This window comes from Tinamus guttatus, unplaced genomic scaffold, assembly GCF_059628265.1.
Source record: "Tinamus guttatus ecotype Peru unplaced genomic scaffold, ASM5962826v1 Tinamus_guttatus_pri_ptg000601l, whole genome shotgun sequence".
Classification (NCBI taxonomy): domain Eukaryota; kingdom Metazoa; phylum Chordata; class Aves; order Tinamiformes; family Tinamidae; genus Tinamus; species Tinamus guttatus.
This window is the reverse complement of record NW_028289135.1, coordinates 1252784-1275777: the sequence shown is the minus strand read 5'-3', so window position 1 is coordinate 1275777 and position 22994 is coordinate 1252784. Positions and strand designations below refer to the sequence as shown.

Below are 22994 nucleotides of genomic sequence, written 5' to 3'. Positions count from 1 at the left end.
GTTCTTCCAGTTTAGGATAATGAACAATCAGGCTTTCTGAATTCATGCATTGGGGTAAGACAATGGTCTTTGATCAGCTTCCAAGATATTTTGAAGAGTAATTTAAGTCTGTCTTGCCTAAAAGAACACCTGTTTGGAGAACAAACAAAAATATATATCCATGGTCCAAATTGGAAGCAGTGAACACGGATTGTGAAGTACAATGGGAATCTGAAGAAATCCAAAAGAAGAAGAAATGAGACTTGCCAAGGAAGGATCAGACAAACTTAATTGGCAGGAGGTAATTGGTACAAAAGGCTGATGCACAAAGGGTTTATTCATTGTTGTTGTTTGTTTGTTTGTTTTTTAAGAAATTAAATACTCCTGAAGATAAAATACATGCTAATTGCCTATAATATACAAGAAACTTCATTATTTTGTCTGCTTTCTCTTAATTGAACTCATTTTGGAGACAGCTTTTCTTCTGAGGCCGAGAGCCTAGTGCTTCACTCCCTTTTAAAAAAAGTGAAAATGGAGCAACCCCAACTGCTATCCTAGCCTAAGTACCAATTTTAAGGACTCTGGCAGGCTCCAGCACCCAGGGATCTCTGTTCTCCAGGGCTTATCGATGAGGCTGCTGCTTTTTCTTTTCACAGGTTCAACCAGTAGTGAGGCTGAGTGTGTATGGCACACGCCCCCACACAAACACATATGCATACACAGAAGACACAGGCAGGGCTGGCTGCAGGTGAAGTGCGGCCAGAACTCACATAGCCACATCCCATCCGCTTCCTCTTCTCCAGCTCGTTGCGATTGAAATTCGCTAGTGAAAGCACACTCTCATTCTGTATCTTCACAAGCTCACGCACATTCGTGGATCTCTTGAGCATCAGCCCAGGCTTGCTGCACATCTAAGATCCCTGCCTGGATTCTGGACCTGCTGCTTGCCAGTTAGTTCAGCTTGAAGTTTGTTATGGAATTACAGCCTTCCCCACACCACATTAGAGCAAAACTATAAATGCTCTGCCCCCTAGCCCTAACAGTGTCCCAGGGGCGTATGGGTCCTATGACCCATGAATTAACTCCAGCTGCTATTGCTGAAACCCTCACTCCCCACAGTTGCTTGTATTGGACTCTACTTGCTGAAGTTGCTGGCACCGCAGATAGAAGGGCTTTTTCACCTAAGATCTCTCTCCAGTTGTTGGAACGAATTTGCTCACTCCAGTCCCCCCTTGATAGACTGCTTGATCCATGAGGCTTCCAATTAGACCCTTACTCACCTCAGTTGGTAGCATCAATTCAAAATAAGGTACTCTGCACTTTGTCAAATGGAATTAGAACAGTGACCAGCCACTTAGTTGTAGAATCACCTCACATTCACTATCAAAGTTACATGAATATCCTTGCCTTCATCGCTGGCTGGTACTGAGAAGAATCAGTTATACAGATGTCTGCAGCAGTTTAGCATTTTCCTTGCATGTTGTATTCCAAGCAGTCACATTCACAGGAGATTTTCTAGAATATGAAGAAATGAAAGTGTTGCTTCTCCAAGATAGATTTCAGCCCTTTTGCCCTTGGGTGTTGCTGCAGTAGACTTTTCCCAACTCCTCAGTAAAATGTTGCTAAAGTCATCTGTTTTTATAACACTGATTGCATGGCCTTTCTTTGTCTCAGATATGCAGGTGTAGCATAAGTCAATCTACCTGCTGACAGGGTAGAGTGCCGTGAGTGCACCTTTAGACCACAATAACTGACAATTGCACGGAAGGCTAGAGATGGTGGTAGTGCTGGGATGATTGCTGCTGTGTGGAGGGAAAGGGTAGGGTGGAACAGGACAGCTGAAATTTGGAGCTGTTTGGGGAAGAAGGAATACGACGGTTGTGCGGCACTGTCGGATGTGTTCATTTTTGCCCCAGAGTTGGGACAAACAAGGAAAAACCCAATTTAGAGGGCTGAGCTGCTGCTATAGTTAGGGTGAGGAGGTAGGTGTGACAGCTGTACCTTATTGTTGCAGCCGTTGAGAGTGTCAGGGGTGAGATTTGGGGAGGAGCTCTCAGCCACCACACCTAGTACCTTTGGTTGTGGCAGCAGCCTGTCCCTCACTCACTCCTCAGCTGTTCAGAGTATAATTTAGCTGCTCTGACTCCTGGCTGCTTAAACAGCCATTCTTCATCTCTTTCAAGGGAAAAGCAGTGCATACTCATTGGATATGTGAAGATATCAAAGAATATTGTTATACTACTTGGACTATACTGATTTTTTTTTCCTGCAGATTGCTCTTGATTTGTGGCAATCCTTAAATGGAAGATGCTAGGTAAAATCTCTTTCGGTCTCTTTCACATGCTGAAAAGATTTGCCAGTTGTTTAAAGACAGTTTTTGACTTTAAGATAATATCTCCAACTTGTATTATGATCCTAGCGCAACTAGATCATAAGCTCCCCTGGCAGCATATTTTAGTAGAATTCCTGCAGCCACATGGAACTCATCTGATACATTTTCTAACTATTACATTTCAGTGAGATCCTTAGGGTCAAATTGAATGAGTGGCCCTTCAATTTCCAGATTTTTTCAGTTTCCATCTCCAATGTGAACAGACTGCTTGACATCATTCTGAGCAAGGTACGCATATACACATGCTCAGAGTTTGATTACTTCTCAGTCTGTCTGCGTGTGTGGATCCCATGACTTGCCATCTTTTTCCCAGAGTTTTGATTCTTATTATCTGGATCCTGAGGGAGAAAGAGAGAACTGGTTGGAGTTCCTCCAACTTTCAGACTAGGGATACATGAAAGCATACAGGATGGGAAACCTGTGGTCGCTGCTGTATGCTGCTGGTGATAACATGCTGAGCTCTCTGAAGGGTGCAGTGTGTTTTAAATGAGATCCACATGTACAGAATATCTGAGGTAGCTACTGCTACTGTCAAGTTTTACTCATATTTTCATAGAGCCTCAGTGAACCTGCTGATACTGAAGGATCTTTGAACTAATACTACTGCACTGGGACACAGCAATAGAATAGAAGGCAAAGCGGTTAAAAAAAAAAAGAAGTATCTGTCTTGTAACAAAGTTAAATTAGCGGTGAGAATGAAATAAACTTGTTAGAATATTCACTGATTTATGCAGATATACACTGTTCTTGTGTCTTTCTCTTACAGAGAGAAAATGTAACATGCATCTACAAGTTGTTTGTGACAAAAAGATACATACTTTGGAACCTACACTAACAGTTGTACAATAGAGAACATAGGGAAAATTTGGCTGTTTGCTCTCCTATACAATTACCAGATGTTTGTCATGGTAACCCCTGAAAAGCTCTGACCAGAGAAGCATTCTTAGGAGACTGGACAGCATGCCAGCTGGCAAAGCAAAGCTTGCAATATCCAAAATAAGTTTGATCACCACCTGTTGTTACTTAAAAAGCCATGGGAGAAAGAAAAAAAAAAAAACTTTAAAAATGGCTGAAGTAAGAGAACTCCTAGAATAAGCTAAGATTATGCACAAGCATTTTTTTTCACTTCTTTCTATCCCTGTAGTACTGGGAGATATCTGGAATTAATAGATTATATATAAAAATTAAATTCTAGTAGATGATCTGAAAAGTTCATTTGGGCTCACTGTTTTGAAATGTTTTCTTAGGGCAGTACTTTTTATGGTGGGGGTAATTATATTTGTTCCAGAATGTACACTGTGATTATAGTGGAAAATTTGAATAGGAAAACAACTAAGGAAATAGAATCCAGCATGTTAATTATTACCGTGAACACACTAGCACAGTGGAAAATGGCACATGTGATGACTCAGACTTTGTTACATGTCTGTAGTATATCAGAGAAAAGACCAATGGAAGCCAGGAGTCCTTTTAGCTCTTACACATCCACCTGGAAATAGGTGGGATAGTTGATTTATCAGGCAGAGCTGCAGAGAAGTTAAATTGTCTCGAAAAGTTGTCTGCAGTGACCTATCAGGAGACTCCTCGGTGGAAAAGAAACCTCACTGGGGAAGGTAGCTTTTATAGGGCCTGAAGAAAGAGGACTTAAGGACTGGGAACTGGTCTACCTGAAGAAGAAAGATGATTCTGAAAGCATATTGAGGAGGGGCAGAGGATATGTGAACTTTGTTTGTTTTTCTTATGAATAAATTTCTGTCTTTGGATGCTATTGTGTTTTATGATGATAAGAAAAAGGAACCAGAGAGATATCCATATGCAGCAATGCACTGAGCCCTTGCTGTGCTGCACTGAGCCTGTGTTGTTTTGGGGGGACTCTGTAAGGGACAAGAAAAGGCGTGACTGAGTTTGAGTTTTGTGAAAGACCTTTTACAACTCTGCAATGTGTAGTGACTGTAAGGAGATACCACATGAGTGCAAAATCAATTGACAGATGAAGGCAAAACTACACCTAGTCATGCAGGGACTATATGTCTGCCTATAATTTTTATTTCTCTCTGTCTGGCTAAACTATCTGAGGGAAAAACTTGTCCAAAGTTATAAGGTATACAGTCCAATAATTTCAATTACCCAACCCTCCCTTTCCAAGAAAGAGAATGCTGTATCTGGATATGTCTTCTGAATCCTTCAAGACATCAATGTCTTGAGAAAATGTCTTTAAGATATATAAAATTCACATGAAAAAGGTTTCTCCTTGTGTTCAAAAGTGGGTGGGAGTTTGAAGATCACGCAGACCTTTGCTTTCAGGAAGCGGTTTGAGTGAAACGCCGCATACTGGAACAGTCATTTTGAAATAGTGGGTATAAAGGATTCTTTTGTCGTATTCAGAGACAGTGCTTCTATCTAGTAAATGTTAAGAACAATGTATATAATGTAAATATATATCAAAAAATGTCAGAAAACTTCCTGAATGGGGAGGCTGTGGTGCAAAACTAAAATACGGGAAGCATGGGAGTCCTTTATGTTCTCTTATTAGAAGAATTAGTTATTTAGTTTCTGATATTGAAGTTCTTTGAAAATGCCATGTATGGTGATCTGTTGCATTGAGAGGAAACTGAGGTAGGTAGTTACTATTCTGTTTTTGAGACTCTATGAAGTTTGATTAGAGGCAGGTTATTCAATGGACCAAAAAAAGGCTGTTCATAATTGAAAGTCTGTTATCATTAATGCAAGAACTATGTGCAAAGTGGAAGAATGTTTTAACATCTTGGAGCCCATCAATTACTGTGATTATGGATTACTTCTCTTTGATCAATCACAGTGTCCTCTTAAATTGTATTATTTACAACAGACTTAGGATAGAGCTACCCTGAGATGAAGGTTCTAATCTTGTATGGCTGTATATTCAAAATGTCCTTGGAAGACAGTAGCTTTGATATGCAGAATTTAAGCCAAATATATACTCTCTATGGAAGTTCAGATCAGAGCTCTATAAAGTGATGTATTTTCATGCATTCACAATTTTCTTGTTGATGCTTTATTAAATGATATTGGATCTGAAAAGTATGCCTCTTTCACCTGTCTGAATGATATCAACTTGACATTCTTAAAGATACAGATACTCTAAAAAGGATTGCCATGATATTAAGAATTTGGAGATTTCTGCAAGTAAGTTTAGTTTATCAAATTAACACACTATATGTGATTTCACTGGCCAGGGAAGAGCGTGTGCTACAGGAGCTGACCAGAGATGTCACTCTTTCAAATTTGTTCCAGGACCCAGCGCATGTAATAATCAGAAGAATGTGCGATAGCTGTATAATAGTGAAGCATATGCATTTGATTTGTATGAAGAAAGGCAATATGATAGCAACCCTAAGAAAAAGGCAAAGAGGTTTTCTAAAAGTCTGTAGTGAAATAACACCTTGCTGTGGATATAAAAATAAAGCTCTGAAATGAGGCACACATTTACAAAGAATCATGGGGTGGAAACTGAACTTTACATGCATATAATAATATATAAGAATGATTTTTAAAGTGGAATTTTAAATTTCTAAATATCGCTTTTTTCCTCTTTCGCTGTGTAATAACTACTAAGATATCATAATTCTTTACAGCCATTCTGTTGCTTGTCAGATGGATGTTAATCTTCAGATCGTTAAGAAGTTGCTAAATATCCTCAGCTATCAAAAACCCTGTTCCACAGTGTTAATAAAGTATTAACTTTAAAAGTGGGCAGTGAATTACTTCTGTTAAATTTAAATGAAGTTCATTTAGGCTATATTAGCACAGATAACTAACAAGTTATCTGCAGTTATTTTTGTAGGTGGTTAGATTTATCAGTGTAGAATCTCAATGACGTATTGCCTTTCTTGAATTTAGAAGATCCTGTAAATTAGTGTGTGGTGTAGGAATGTAAACACAGCAGCAGAGATTAGATATTCAGATTTGTGAATAACAGGAGCAAGCAATAATTATTTATATTTGGATTCTGTGTACTGGATCTTGATTGCGTGGGAAGTTCTGGAGGGATCCACCAATTCTTGACTGGGTGGGAAATGCTTGAGGGAGATTTCAAAGCTTTGCAGAGCTGGTTGGCTTTCATAACACCTACCTCTGAATGCAAGGAGGTTTGGGATTTTCCTGCTGAAATGGCTAACTAGGGATAGCTTAATGATAGGCACTGCAGCCCCTAATTTCTAAATAGTAATAGTCTATCTTTGTAAACTAAGCAAGTCTGAAACTTAGACATGGGTGGGGTTCACAATAGTTTTATGTGTTCATTTTATTTTTAGCGATTGTGAAAATCTTCCCGCAGAGATATTAAAAACTTAATTTGTAAATTTGACTTGGTGTATCCCTAGACTAAGAAACATGAATGAGATTTCAAAAAATTGTATGAAAAATGGTAGTATAAAACTGTATGAAAAGTGGTAGAATAAGAGTGTAAGTGTCTTACATTAGTAAGACTTCCTGAAATTTCTTTGAAGGTGTGAACGTCGTTTTGAAGGACACATTAGCCGCTGCCATCCATGTGGAATTGCAGTATCTCCTTGTGGGCGGTTTATAGCCAGTGGATCAGATGACAAATATGTAAGTAATGTTTTTCTTATGTTCCCTCCTAAACTACTGTAGCTACTTGTACAGGGTGAACCATTACTCTTTTCATGCATTTTTCTTGGATTGTTCTTCACATGCAAATTTGAGGTCCAAGGTGCTTTCAAAAACTTTCAGGCATAACTGTTATATCCTGTTCTTGACTCCTGTTGCACACAAGGATTTTGTGACTGGGCCACTTCTACAATATGGGGTTGAGTTCCTTGTAAGTAATTTTTTTAGAGCAGTTGGGTAGTCTGTTTAACTTTCATCTAGGTCTTTATAGGTGACTCATTAGAACTATCATACAAGGCTTCTGGTTAGCTTCAAAATTCTGAACAAGAGGAATTTGCTGTTGTGGCTAGTTTTGAAATACTGGCTATAATTCTATGTGAAACTTAGAGGTTTTATTGACATTCATGCCTGGAAGTGTGGCAATAGCTAATATATTATTTTCATTTTCTTCATAATATGGTGGTTTTCTTTTCAAAATGTATTTTTGAATACAGAAGAGAGATATTTTGATACGTCTTTGAAACAAAATGCATCTAACATTTTCTTAGCTTATGAAATATATAACAGGAATTGGTTAATCTTGTTGATGAATAGTATAAAAAGAGGTGCTGTTTATAAGACATCTTGGCCTTTGCACTAAGGTTTTTATTTGGAATCACTGCTGATATAAGAAAAGAAAGGCAAGAACATGATTTTACTCTCACTCTGAATTCTTGGCACATGCATGCACATCATAGGAAACTGAATAGCTGGACTGCATCCTACTCCAGTTGGCATGTTGTCCCTAGTGGGCGCCGTGCCAGTCATCACTTTTTAGTATGGCTCCTGGGTTGGAATTTTGCAAGATTTTCATTGGAAGTCTGTAGAGATCTTTTCCTGAGGGGGCAGCAACAAGGACAGTTAATATGAGTCATTTTCAGACTCTGAGAAACTTATGAAAACCTTGATGCAACCCTACTGTTAGGAGAGAATAAAGTTTTGGGGGCATTTTAGGAAAGCTCTATTTGCAATATTGAGATTGAATATACTTTTATTTTGGGGAAAAAATAGAAAATAAAAGAAAATTGAACGTGGCACTGAATAGTACGTTCATATTGTTAAACTAAGAATGTCCTGACAAATCGACTGATGTGAAGCTGGATCAGTGTTAAGAATATCAAGCTGGCAGATAATCCTGCCATTCGTATTCTGTGTGTGAATGTCCATGGGAATTGATAAAAGCTGCATAAAAATGCGTAATGTGAATAAAAGGCAGCATCTTCAAATAATGAATTCTGCAAATAAGTTATCTAACTTTCCACTGAACAACAACTGTATCTTCAATCATCTTGCACTTTAATTTATCAAATGCAATGCGTATAGACCATGGTTAGCAAACATGATTGATTTTAAAGCCAGAAGAGGCCGAACTGGAATATAATTGAGAGCCATTAATCTTAAACTGCCTTTTATATTTCACAATATATTAAGTGTTTAACAGAGGGAAATATGTGTTGGCCACAGTGATTAATAGCAAAATCAAAACCATATTCCTACAGGACATGGAATCAGAAAACTGCAATATGCTATGGCAAGCAAGGACCTTCAGATTCAGTCCTCCTTTTACTATACTTATGAAGTATTCGAGACCTATTTTGTATTAGTAGAAGAGCTCCCTATAACTTCAGCTTGGTTTAAGTATCAGCTGTTTTCAGCTACTTTTGAATTGCTTTTGTATGCACATGTGTGTCTATGAGCACGGAAGTTGTATATACTGTAAGTCATGGGAGGAAGATGTTCTCCAAAACAATTACTCCCACTTCTTGGAAAGAATTTTTGTCAAAAACTGTGCAGAACCTGACTGTCTGATGAAAGCAGGTACACAATATTCCACTTTTGAACTGTGATGATATTTTCCATAATCCATTGTGATTACATTTTTTTTTCCCAATATCAGTTCCTGCAATAATTTTAAATATTCTAAAGTGATATAGGTCGATTTTTTTTAATTGAATACACATAAAATTTTAATTTCTGACTATTTAACAAGTGGACAGTTGGACTTAATAATAGTATTAAGGATGTTGGACAAATACTCTCTAATTGTATTTAGGTTTTCATTTTGTTGTAGTCTATACAAAAATGTTTACCTAAACATTTGCTGAGCAAAGAAGTCTCAGTCTAAAAGGACAAAAATATTTGGAATGTGTGAAAAACTTCATGTTTTAAAATAGAAATATTTAAACTTCTGTTCTATTAGTTAGCTGTTTTATTTGCATCTAATTCGGTTCTTCATTTTTGTTTTTAAAAAACTTGAGGTTCACTGAATAGATTCCAAGTTTCCAGAAATAAACTGTGGAATGCAGAAATTAAATTTTGGTTCTTTAATTGTTTTCAGATTCATTCTTTCTAACTCTTTTTGAACTGTAGTGCTTAAGGGGCAAATTTTGGCCCCAGTGCTGAAATGCAATTTGCTAACATAGAACTTGTGCTGTGTGGAGTCTCAAAGCCTGGAAACTTTTCACACTGTGTATTTTCACAATTCACACTGACCCATCTTACAAAACCAGAGGTTTTTCAGCATAAAAGTTTGCTGCATCAGTAACAAAAATGCACATGTATTGTATAAAGTTATCTTCCATTTTATTTATGTTATTTATCACAATGTAGAGTTTTGCCCACAGTATTTTTGAAATACATTCTAAATCCAGGGTTAATTTTAGGGCTCCCAACTCTCAAGAAACCAAAACAGTTGTTAACAGCTGACACTTTAGTTATTACTGAAATTGACATTCCAAATAGAATTTTGGTCCTACTTAGCAATATATCTTAATAATTTCCTATCAGATATTCATTTAGTTGTAAAATCCACCTTCTCAAGCTTGATAGCATCTTTATGACTTTTCTGTTCAGATTAAATTGATAATGTAGAGTGATGAAAAAAATATGTTTATGTATATTAATATACACACAGACACATATATGTATACATACGTAGATACACATGGGCATACATAAAGTCTTAAAAGTCCTTGATCTTTTTGTAGATGAGAAGCAAACTTTAAAGGGGTAGGTTGGGAAGAAGGCATGGCATTGAGAAAAATGGAAATGGTTCTCAAAATACCTTTTGATAATGAAATGGCTACAATTTCAGGGAAGTTTACTCCTTTAAACTTCTAAAACTCTTAAGTGTTTTTCTTTTCATTAATCAAGTTGTTATTTATTCAATTTATTTTTCATTAATCAAGTTGTGTTTATTCTTGTCACATGACAAGCAACTGTTTTTCAAGCAACTTGAAAAACCTTTTTCAGTAATTTGAAATGTTGATGCATGATGTAAACCAGTTTGCTTCCTTATCTATTTTGTGATGACAGGGTACAAATGTACTGCATCTCATACTTGTAAATATAAGACTCCAGATTGGTTACTTGCTATTAACGTGTTTCGAACCTTCTGTTAGGCTTGAGTTCATTATTGATAAATGTCAATAACTAGCAATTTAATCAGAGGAAGGGCAGTCCTGTGATTGAGGCAGTGCACTGAGGCATAATGAGCATCTGCTTTTTAGTTTGGATGAGGAGTGTGCTTTTGAACACGTCTCAGTACTCATTGTTTTCTATGCTTTGGTTTGCTTTGCAAAATGGTTTTGGAGCATACAGATTGATTTCTGAATCTGAACCAGAAGAGCAACCCGAAAGACTTAGATCAAACTGCATGTGCTCTGTGTAATATTGGTGGTCAGTCACCAGAACCAGAATAGAGATACCCAGATTAGGAATAATTTTAATTAATTATCTCTTGGGAGTACCTTTCCAGTAAAGATTAAATCAGGTATCTTTGGAATAGGCGTATGCTGTACTATTGAATCTACTTTAGAAGGAAAGTAGGAAATTTTCTTTAGTGGAGTAGCAAAACTACTTAGAAAAGTTTTGATAGTAGTGCTGTCTAGTATTTATTGTCTTGGTCTGCATTTTGTGCTGAGGGTTACACTACAGAATGAATTACATTAGAGAATGTAACAGAATTATATAGAGCGGGGGTAGGAGCAGTCTGAAGTATTTTGGGTTTTGGTGTTATTGAACCCAATTAGATTTTGCTGAAGTTATTATTTGTATGTCCATATTTTTTAGTTCAGATATGCTTTAAAGTAAAACATCTGGAGAAAGTGCTGCTGTGGGAAAAAAAAAAAAAAAAGACTGACATTGCTTGGCAGAAAGAAATCCATGGCAGAGAATGAATGATGGAGGCTGTGGTACTTCTCTGCCAACTCTCTGCCCTTTCAAAAGAAGACATTTTTGGATTATTTCGTAGTGCGAATGGCTTTTATGACTGTTATCCTAGAAAGGAAGACACAGATACTGCTTTCTTACTAATAGAGGCATGTGTCTACGTTGTACTGTTACTATGCTGTCTCTCTGGATATATCTTTGAAGATTGTTGAAAACCATAACCCTGGTAGATTATTTTATGAAGAGTGGAATTATGTGAGCATGAGCACACCTGCTCTTGCTTGCTTCTAGGACTCTTCAGACTATCCCTTTGTCTGTGGTGCCTCTGTACTTCGGACTTGGCCACCATAAAACATTTATCACGCAGGCAGCTGAGAGCAGTGACAGATTTTCTGCTGGCCGAAGTGTATGTAACTGCCACCAAACTTCTCTTTTCCAGTGGCCTGTCAGAACTGAACTCTATCAAGCTATAGTGTGTTACAATGCTGAATTTTAAGGTTGGTATTACATCTGAGAGCTGAGTGGAAGTTTATGAAATTGACTTTTTTACTAGGAAAATTTATATTCAATGTACTCAAATTTATACGCATACTCAAATGTAGGCAAAACAGGAAATCAAGGCAGATGTGAATACCCACTTTTCATTTCAGTATGCATGCTTTTACATATAAAAATAGCAGTGAGGTGCTAAAATGAGTGTGTATAGGATTATACACAAGTGCTTATGTTTCAAAAATGTATCCTTTTTAGCATGTAGCTCTGACAACAGTTGAATAATTTAACTGTCTTGTTGCATCTCTCTCAAACACCTATTAGTTGACTGCATTGTGCTTGCAGACTTACTAAGATGGAGAAATCATTTGTAAAGAAATTCTCTTTTATGCTTAAATGGAACAAGGATCCTCTGCTTCTTGTTTAAGCTTGTGGTATTTATGTCAGAGTCAACAGCAGTGCCCAAGCAGGGAATGCAATTATTGGTGCAGATGATACAGAGAGAGTCTAGCAGCAGTCAGAAAAGAACCATTTGCAGAATGGCTGTGGTCCAACCATCCTACTTCGTAAGTGACTGCAGAGGTGAGGTATGTTTTCCTAGAAGAAAAACTTCAAGTAATAATTCTGCTCTTCGCCAAGCCCAACTATACTGTAAAAGTAAAAATGAAACAGCCTAGCTGCAGTAGAGGTTGGTGCAACATAAATACCACAGGCAAACAAATAAAACCTAACATATATATGGGGCTTTGAAATTGGCTAAATAGAATGGAAATTCAGGTAAAATATAAATCGGAAGCGTCTAAGAAGGGAGGCTTACAGAATCAAAACTGAGTTATGGTTTAGATCTGTTTATATGGCTTATTTTGTTTTTAGTAAGGAAAATCTGAAGTATGTTAGCTATAACTACCAGAATACCGTTCTGTTAAAAACTAGCCCCTGCATCTTGAAAAATGACTGAACTTTGTAGTATTCACTGTTTTAATAATAAAGAGCATTATTAATTTTCACCATTTCTTCTTTTGTGGTTATATGGAAAGAATTCAGGTGGAAACTGGGATCCCAGTGCAGTGGGCAATTTCCTGTGAATCCCACAAAGAGAGACTCCCCAGCAAATGGCACTGGAAGGGGAAGGAACTCTCCGAAGCTTTATTGTACTCAGCGTTTTTGGTGGCAGGCTTGAACAGACTTTACTTTCCACGCTACCGTGTGGGGAGTATATAAGATATCCCAAGTCTGAAGAATATGAATCAGTGCTTAGGATATTTGTGAAATCTGTTTTATTATGTGTGGAGTTGGCACTTGGGCCTGTAGTTAAGGTAGTCTAACACTTTCCACTATAATTCTGTTTTCAGTTGCTTATAACTGTCAAATGAGAACATTTTGGGCTGAAACTTTCCATGCTGGATGTCTGCTTCAAGCTGATTGTTATTTTAAATTTTAGTATAAGTAGCTCAGGTGCTTTTCAAACTTGGTATTAAGAAAAAATATATGATTCAGTGCAGCACTAATGTAAACGAGGGATGGTGGGTGGAGTGCAAGCCAAACAATTATACCATGTAGGATGGGTTTGTGTACCAGGTTCGGTGGCACTAGTGGAGGCTTGCATCCTCTTGAGCTCATTCAAAATGTTAAATCATCCCAGGAAAGGGATAATTTTGGCCATTCCATGCAAATCTTCCAAATCTTCTGGAAAAAAAAAAAGTCTCTTTAATGTAAAGTCAAATTAGGTATGTTGGATGTGGGCTTTTTTTTTTTTTTTTTTTTTTTCTCTCCACAATCTGTTAGACTCATTCTCTAGTTTAAAGCCACAGCAGCTATGAAGGTGTCTTAGGTGCTTTGTATTTTTATTTATTTTAATCTGCTACTTATTTTATAGTCCTTGAAAAAAAATCTTATCACAAGGAGAAAAATTATGGTGTGCTTTCTGATATGCTTCCCTCTCTTCATGTTTCCAGCAGGGTAAGTGGTCTGACTCAGATGGCCATGGATTGGACTAGTGGGCAAAAGGAACAGATGGGGACAAGGTTGCACTGAAAGTAGAATATAAAGAAAGGGAAAGAACTTATAGCAGATATAAGACTTTTCTGTAGATAAATGGTCAGTTTATTTAGCACACCCTCCAAATCAGTGCAGTAGAATTAAGTAGTTTAAATTTGGGTATACATTCTTCTCCTTATGGAGGGGCCTTCACCTTTCTTCCCTGTCTCTTGCTAAAATTTAGAGAAGTAGGCAGAAGCTTATATATATGTGTGCGTGCGTGTCTACATATATGCGTACATACACAGTGCTAAATACACTTTCACACCGTAAGTTAATGAAAAGTGACTACTACAAATGTTGTCCAAACTTCAAGTGAAAGGAAACACAAATAAGAATGTGGTTATGGGTGCAGGAAACTTGTTTGGAAGTTAATGGTATAGATAAATGATTTTTACTTTTGGCTGACCCTTGAACAGAAATGGAAAGGAAATATCAATGTCTCCTGAATCAGTATTTTTATTACTAGAAATTGCTCTTAATATATAAAAAAGGGGTTGACTTTGGCTAAAGTTTTTAGCAGATTATATGCACATATGCATTTGGGGTATTGCTGAGTACTTCCTAGACCTTCCTGCTTTTTTATTACATTTGGTTTACAGAAAATCTGTTCTTTTTCTATCATTGAACTCATATGTTCAACTTCTTTTCTGTTACTAGTGTTATGGTAGCATTTATAATTCACTTACGACTGTTTTTTCTTTAAAGAAGAATATACTAAAATCACCTATTAAGTACCGAATAGTAAAACAATTTGAATAACATCAAAAATGTAGTAAAACCAGAATGATGGCAGACTATAGTAGGAGAGTATTTATGTTGGAGTTATTCCACTTCTTATGAATGCCTGAACATCATTTCTTTTAAAATACTATTTCCTTTATTTTTTTTTTATTTTTTTTTTACTATTGAAGTTAAAAATACATTTACTGAAAAGTTCATTTTCACCAAGTTGACTTTAATTTGCAGAATTCTGGCTGTCTCTGGCTGACTTATATATCTGTGACCAGAGTTTATTAAACAGAAACTTATAACACCATAAAACAGTACATAAAATTTTTCTTTTAATGTCATACTATTGTGATACACGTCAAAATTATTTTGATTTAAAATGTTTACTATTACTTTCCCTAAGAACACAGTTGTGTGAAGAGAAGATGATAGCTACCACAAGGAAATAAATCATGTTGGGATATAGACAGGGACTTTGCTACTTTTTCAGTTAAAGCTGAACCACAACATCTAGAAAGTCAAGATCGATAGATCTGGAAGTAGGTCAACAGAAAGAAGCCCGACTAATCCTGTTGTGAGAGAACTCTCCTGAGGAATGAGGTTCAGTGGGAAAATTCTGTTCCCATTTCTGCTCTGTGTTGTGTAGCAACTCTTCAGTAATGAAGAAGTACCTGTAGATCAAAATCATGGTCTTCTCATCCCTGATTCTTCACTGCTTAGCTACATCCAGTGTGCCTGTCTATTTCCTTTTCTTGATCCCAGTGAATCTTGTGACTTGATATGGTATTGAGTGCTGCACAGCCTAATCCAGTTCAACAGTTGGAATCATTTCTTGAAAGATGGGAAGTAAGCATTTGAATTCTTTTCAAGTTAAGGAGTCATTAGCTAACATCTCTTTTTATACAGCTGTTTGAATACCTGTTTCCTAGATGATAGTGAACTTGCCCAGCTGCTTCATAATGCTTTTAAAAAGAAAAGAATGACACAAAAAGTTGATATAGGAACTGTGTGGAAGAGCATAAATTGCTAGATTGCCCGTGTTTCACAAATACGGACTTGTCTTCAAAACATCTACTACTAACATCTACTACATCTAATCTACTTTACAGAGAGAAATTTGGACCTATACATTAAGTCAAGAATTAAGTCAAAAAAAAAAGGTTAAGTTTGACAAAGTTCTATAAGCCACTGAATTATGTTGGAAAATGTTCAGCTTCACTAACCTCTCTTTCTGTGATATATTCTATTAGTTAAAACATGGAACCATATTTTTTCTTGGCATAGAACCAGTTGGAAGACATTATAGATCTATGATTCATAAAGTTTTTTGCTCTTGACTCTTTGAATTCAGTTATTTGTGCCTGCTTCTATGAAAGAAGATTAGGCTTTACTGTACAAAATGCTGGGGACAGTGTTCATTATGAGCCTGTTAAGAAAGATGCTCAAATATTGCTTAAAATACCACTTATTGGAACTGACACAAGAGGGAAAAAGAGAATAAATAATCCTATGTCCCTTCAAATGCTGGAAACCATGCAGCATTGGACATTCAATCAAGGCATGGCAAGGCACACAGAGCAGATTCTGTCCATGGAGAGGATCACCAGCATTTTGGTCCATAGAGCTCTTACAGGCTATTTAAAGAAGTAAACAGTTTTATTCATTATTTCTACTATCAAACAAAAGGAAGTCCATATGAATTCACTTGTTGCTTCTTTTTAAGATAAAGATAAGGGTATTCAGGTGCCAAGTGGGAGCTACCTTCAGGCTCCTCCGTTATAACTAACTCTATCTGCCAGTCATGAGATATGTACAGCACAGGACAGTTCTGAAAGTCTGCGGTGTAGCATAGCCTAGCAGAGCACAGGTTGGTGCCTACTCAGGTTGACTATTATGGGGATTACTAACTCCTTGGTATTATTGTTTTCTCATTTAGCTCCACATGTACCAGGTGTGCAGACTCCAGAGGACTTAGGCTTCATGCAAAAATACCTGAACTTAAGGGTGATTTTGTTATCTCCAGTATTTTCCTAATTCATTTCTATTATATTAGGTTCTTTTATATCTAATGAAGCATCATGCCATGACATATTTGTCCTGTTTTGTCATTCCTGCAGTTGCAAAGGGTAGGGACATGTATGCAATAGTAATAAGGATAGCTTTTGAATCACAAGGATCTAAAAAATGTCGTAGCATTATGGAGTATTGTGTTAGTATTAAACTGTTTTGACAGAAGTCTGCAGGATTTTGAGGGGCATGTGACAGGAATGATCTCTCCATCTTCTCATGAATTGCTACAGCCGGTAGATGCAGAGAGACATCCTCTTCTGGAGGACATCTTGTAATGCCTTTTGCTCTCTCCCTCAATGTACTCCATTCTTTCCTGCAACCTCCATTGACTCCTAACCACAGCACCGTCTCCTATCTCATGTATTTATTGGAGATTTATGATTTACAACTAATAGTATGTGCATGTGCACTGAGCTCTTTCTCTGCATTGTGGCGATAAGTGCAACCTGCCTACATTTCTGCACCTCATCTGTGTTGGAGCAGGAAGGCTGCTGCTAGAGCTACTCCTGTTCTTGGAAGGAAGGTCTGTGGGAAGTCAGGGCAGTAGGGTCAAGTGGTATACAGTGTGACCAAGCTTGGCTGTGATGAAAAGAGCACAAAGATGATATTGCAGGTGCTGAAATATGATTTGGTTGTCAGAATCACCAGAGTGAAGAGTGGAGAGCCAGTGTGAAAGAAGGAGAGCAGATGGATGTGGTCTTACCAGCCATAATAAAAGTATTATCATAGTGGTTTTCTAAAACCTTCTCCATTTAAGTTTTATTATTCTGCAATATTGTAATCCATTTGGGATGTTAACCAACCCATTTTTTTTAATGGAAGCAGAATCTTAGGACTGACTGGAGACAATTTCAAACATTATTGTAGTGTTTCTGAATAGAAAACTTCACAGCAGCAAGAAGTTGAGTACTGCCGTGTACAGAATGAATTTATGGCCTTGCACTTACCATAAGAGAGAGAGAAAAAAAAAACTTAGTACATACAAATGTTTGCTTTTTTTTTTTTTTCTGTTACTTTGTCACTGTTATCTTATTATCCTAATTCGTCTTTTCTTGTGGAAACTGCTCATCCCCCCAAGAGCTGTTAGTGATAGTAGTTGTGGTATTATCTGGTTTTAATGCTCAAAATTGCAGCTTGCATGTACTAGTAATCAAATACTTATTCTAACCAGTTTTCTGAGAAGTTAAAAAATTAGGGAAGGGGTCGTACAGTTTGAGGCTTAATATCCCTTTAACAAGCATTTTCTGCATCCTTTTAAGAAGGACCCAGTGATTTCATATGCTAATCTGGACTCTTTCTGTAGTTAAAATGGCAACAACTGTGTGGAATGCTGCAAAATATCCAGATGTTAAAAATGGATAACTTCTTCTCTGTCCTTTTTTAGATACTTCATTGATGCCAGGAGATGGTTTTAATTCCATATTCTGGAGTGAAATCCAGAATATGCAAACTATATAATACTGAATGCAATTAAGTAGATTTATTGTTGGCCTTTTAGTTGTTTCTCTGTGAAAGTAGTCATGAATGGAAGATTTGACAGGGAGTTAGTACTATCCTGTGTTTCTTCAGTGCAAGTGTGGATTAAAGAATCCTTGGAGGAGGCTGATAAAAATTTGTTTCTTGAGTGTGCCATTGAGTGTATTTCGGGAACTGCATTGGTCTGTAGATCTTTTCATGAATCCTGAAGACCGTCTTTTGAATCCAGAAAGTTTTAGCACAAATATCTTTAGGTGCTGTTGGCTACGGTAAGCCGAATTGCCCTGGGCCTGATGAATTAAACTCATCTTAGGATACTATCAACAAAAACTATCTAGAAAAACCCACAGAGTAATACATTGTTGTAACACTGTCTAGGCACATTTTGATTTACTGTTTGTTCTGTACTGTTTGGCTCTGAAATACTTTGAATTCTATGTTCATGGTCATAACTGCAGATTTAATAAGGAAAATGTCCTTATTTTTATTGCAACTGTAGAGTTCAAATTATTATCTTTGGCCTTTTTTTTCATGGTTTACAACTTTTTCTCTTGAAATACACATTTTATCTATAACATACCAATAAGTTTGCATGTTTTCTGTGTACTTTATATGCCTAGTTCATCAGACATACTGTCTGACTGAAAATAATTCTCTCTAGATAAGACATAGTCTCAAACAATTCTGTGCAACAGCACACTCATATTTATTTTTATATGTAGAGGACTTACATTGCACGATTTTTTTTCTATTTTGTTTACGTGAGATAATACTAGTTTAATAACAAAACTCAAATGTAGTATCAATAAAGCTATGAGTTTCACTGGATTTTGTATTGTTTTCTTAGTATATTTCTGTTTTTGCATTGCTCCATTATTTGAGACTGTACCAATAAGAATATAATTATTCTGATACTCAATTTAATTTGCTACTTGGAAAGCACTTTTTCCTTTTTTTCATGAGCAAGCAAAGACATACATAAGAAAAAGGATGCTTTTTCTTGTTGTCCCAGTATTCATTGATTTGTTATTGAATTCCATATGGTTCAATTACAAGCTGCAAAGACCTGTGTAGTAATTGAAGAATTCTATATAAGGTAGTGATTATCATAACAGTTTTCAGTTTTAGACTTTAAAGTAATGAATTTCTACATATTTCTACTAAAAATAAAGGGATTAAATTCTGAAGAACATACTTAAAAATACATTTTAAAAAGTCAATTATAACCTAAGTGTCTATTTCAGATATACTTAATGTTTGTTTTTGTATTTAAGTGGAAAATGTTGCATTGTTCTTTTTAAATCATATTTTCCTTTGGGTTATTTATATTTGCTAAATTTTCCTGAATTGTATAAGTCTCTATGAAGATATCAATGCCATTTATATCTGCTTAGCACTTACAAAACATTTCTGAAGTCTCTGTAGACTGAATCTTTAGTCCTTCTCTACTGTAACTTTTGCTTCTAGACTATTATATATTTCTTTAAAGTAAAAATATAATCTCTTTTTTTTTTCAGGCTTACATATATGAGATGCGTTCAAGCACCTTTTTGCATAAGTTGGGAGGGCACACAGATTCTGTCATCAATGTGACTTTTTGTCCCTCATCTCCCAAGGTAATCCTTTGCCTTTTTTTCTTCATAATTAAAATATATACGTTATTCACTGTAAGCTTGTTGCATGCTTCAGATTTGTCTAATGATAATTTAGGATAGTAACAATGTTCCGTGATCAGTAAAATTAATGAAATCTACCTTTTTCTGATTTTTTTTTTATTTTGTCCCAAGTTATTTTCCTCTCTATATTCCTAGACATAGTGAAGCTACTGTAGGATATGTCCTCTGTGATCCTACTGAGCCTCTTTCAATATGTCACTTTGAGTATCAGCTTGTCATCTCACGCCTTTCTCTGTTGTATCATCAGTTCCATCTCCAATACACAGAAAATTTAATCACTCCTCAATATCTTCCCCAGTTTGTATTAGTTTGTTTAGGCAAGAGGCAGTACTTCATTCATCCAGACTATTACATGTGTGTTTATAATTCACTCGGGCAGGAGCAAACAGAAAGGATAATGTCTTCCTTTTCCATACCAATTTGGGTATTTCCCTTCTGTGAGGGAAAAAATAGAAATGAAAAGCTGCCAGGTTTTCAGAACTCAACAAGAACTACCTAGGAGCTTAATAATTTATTCACCTTGGAAAGTTAACTTTGAATTGTTTGGAAGTAGGAATGACAGGCTGTATAATTTTATTTGCCCTATTTCAGTAGGAATCCACCTTAAAATATATGATGTTTTAAAATAGATTATCTCTGCTCTATTAATTATGGTATTCCCTTTTATTTTTACCTGAGAAACATACTCCATCACTTCTTTAGTCATCTAAGAATATCTGCCAAATTACCCAATAATGTACTTCTTACTATTTAGAATACTTCCTTTACAAGTTTACATTATTTTTTCTCCTCAATGCCTCTAATGTGAAAAGAAATACCTATTAAATTTTGTTTTCTCTTAAATTATATAAAAATATGTTAAGATGGCTTTATAGAAAAAGGTCAAAGATGCTTATGAATTCTAGACAAATATAACATCCACTGTGAAAATGCTGTGATTACAGGTCCCACACATGAATGAGATTTCTGTTGCAGACAGCATTAAGATAGCTATTAACCAATTTAATATCTGAGTGCTCTGTATAAAAATCTTTTTTCACATACTGTTCTTCACACAACTTTGTCAGTTGAAACTTTCACTTACAACAGTTGATATACTTTGTGCTACTAGAGAATATAGAAGCTCATTTTTCATTGTAGTCATCTTAAGTACAAACAAGTGATAAAGCAATTTTATGCTACACAACATGCTACTGATTCAGTTGTACTAAGTGCTAATAAAACTGATATCATGTGTTGTTTTACAGTTTATATATACAGTAACTCTTAAATAACTTTACTGAAAGAAACAGACATAGTTTAAAGAAGTATTTTATGGCTAGAACTGCACTTCTGATAAGATTTTGGAGCACTCGCTCATGGATTAAGTTACTCCTTCAGGAATTAACCTATCACTAAAATATCTAGTTTGTAGTCAGTCTCTTGGTTTGACACTTAAAGATTATTCAGAAATTGTTATTATTTTTTTAGATTCATCAAAGGATCTTTTTACAATGTTTTTTATATACCAGTTTAACTCTTGTAAATCAAATATGTCCACTACACTGTTATATTTATATTCACATATCTGACATTTCCTTGGCATCAAGAGTCAAGTATATTTGTTTTCACAACGTCTGTACTGTGAACTCAGGAGTCCTGATTTTTTTAAGTTCCTAGATCCATGGAGACATTCTGGGGAATTTTAAGCATTTTACCTCTTCCATTTGTGTCTTCCAGGCTTTAAACCCTGAAGTAGAAACAGTAGTACTTCCTTTTCTGAGATTATTTTGAGCATAAACTATTTCTCGGAGTCCACCTTATAATGTCTTGAACCAAAAAACAAGTTAAAGAAATAACTAAAGATTTGAACTATATGAATATATATACACATATGTGCACATATACATGTATGTACATGCATACACACACACATATATACTTTTTGCTGATTTAGAACATGAACTGTTATTTGCTGATATACATTGTCCAGAGGATGATTAGTGTGTAGTTCTATAATATGCACTGTCATATTTATAAGTAGACGCATATACACACACACACATTTCTTGTTTTATCAAGAAATAAATTTATACTGGGAAATATTATATCTTATTATATCATTGCTCTCATATTTACCTGCCAGTATGCTGTGCAGTCGTATTTTAGACTGTGCATCTATTTCCAATTATAGTGTAGTTATTGAGTCATGTAGAATGCTGCAGACTACAGAGACAGATGCTCTACCTCATTGACTGCAGAGTTCTGGCATGGGAACTATGAAAAGCTGTACTAGTTGGATTTTGGAAAAAGGGGCATCTATCTGAAATTACCTGTGCAGACTTAAAAGAGACAGCAATGTTCAAAATATGACTGTGGAATGAACAGTAGCTCTTCTCTACTTCATTGGCTCTGGTTGTACTTGCTACTATTCACAAATGTTTATGGTATAAGTTCTTTACATCTGAGTGTATTTTTATATTTTCATATCTTTTTTTTCTATATGAATGTAAAGGTACTAACACTTCTGTTATTTTAAAATTTCTGGCTGTTTCTACTCCCTAGGTGTATGTTGTTTGAACTAAAAAAAAACACGAACAACTGCTATCTTGTGGCAAACATGTATTTCTGCACTTTGGATCAATGTTACTACAATTTACGGTGTTACAGTTTAGCAAAATTTTCACACAGATTAAAGCTAATTTCAAGTTTAGCACTGAACCCAGTTTTGGGGAAAAAAAAGCTGTTACCTAGCAGAGAATAGAGCTGGCTTCCTATAGGTGTCCTGTTCTATACTTCAGCTGTTAGAATGCATTTTAGTAGAAAATAGTTCTAGAGTGTTACTAGTAATGTCCAGAGGCTTCTTTGCAATCAAACCACAAATCGAGACTTCAAACTAACAAAACTCATCAAATCAGTTGCTGATCAGAGGAGGAGAATCAGCAGATCTGAATTAAGCAGTAGTTGTGGATCCAAGCAAGATTAGTTTAGCTCTGAAAGTATGCTTCAGAGCACAAAATACTGGAATTTGTAGAGCATCACACAGTAAATTCAGTACTGTGGTTAAGAGTTATTTTCTTTTTTTTGGGGGGGGGGAAAGGTTTAGGAGTAGTATTACGCAAGGGCATAGGATGAGAAAGTGAATGGATGATGGCTTATTTATTATGGCAGCCTGACGTTCACTACCTTGATCTACCACATACTTCCTGTTTGAGTGAATGTAAAACATGTAAAGTAAAATTCAAATTCCTGCATTCTCCCTGGGATGGCACCTGAGAAGAGCTGTGATGCACAAGCCTCAGACAGTAGCTCAAGCATGTACTCTTCAGCTCTGCCAAATGCTA

At 36.1% G+C, this 22994-nt stretch overlaps 1 protein-coding gene across 1 annotated transcript in view; it reads left to right on the top strand.

Annotated features, from left to right (window-relative positions):
• Positions 1-22994, top strand: part of WDR27 (WD repeat domain 27) — a 102649-nt gene that overhangs the window by 37758 nt on the left and 41897 nt on the right. Inside the window, exons 22-23 of the mRNA XM_088534835.1 lie at positions 6859-6961; positions 19513-19611. Of these exons, the coding sequence (XP_088390961.1) occupies positions 6859-6961; positions 19513-19611 (202 nt within the window). The remainder of the gene's footprint in view (positions 1-6858; positions 6962-19512; positions 19612-22994) is intronic.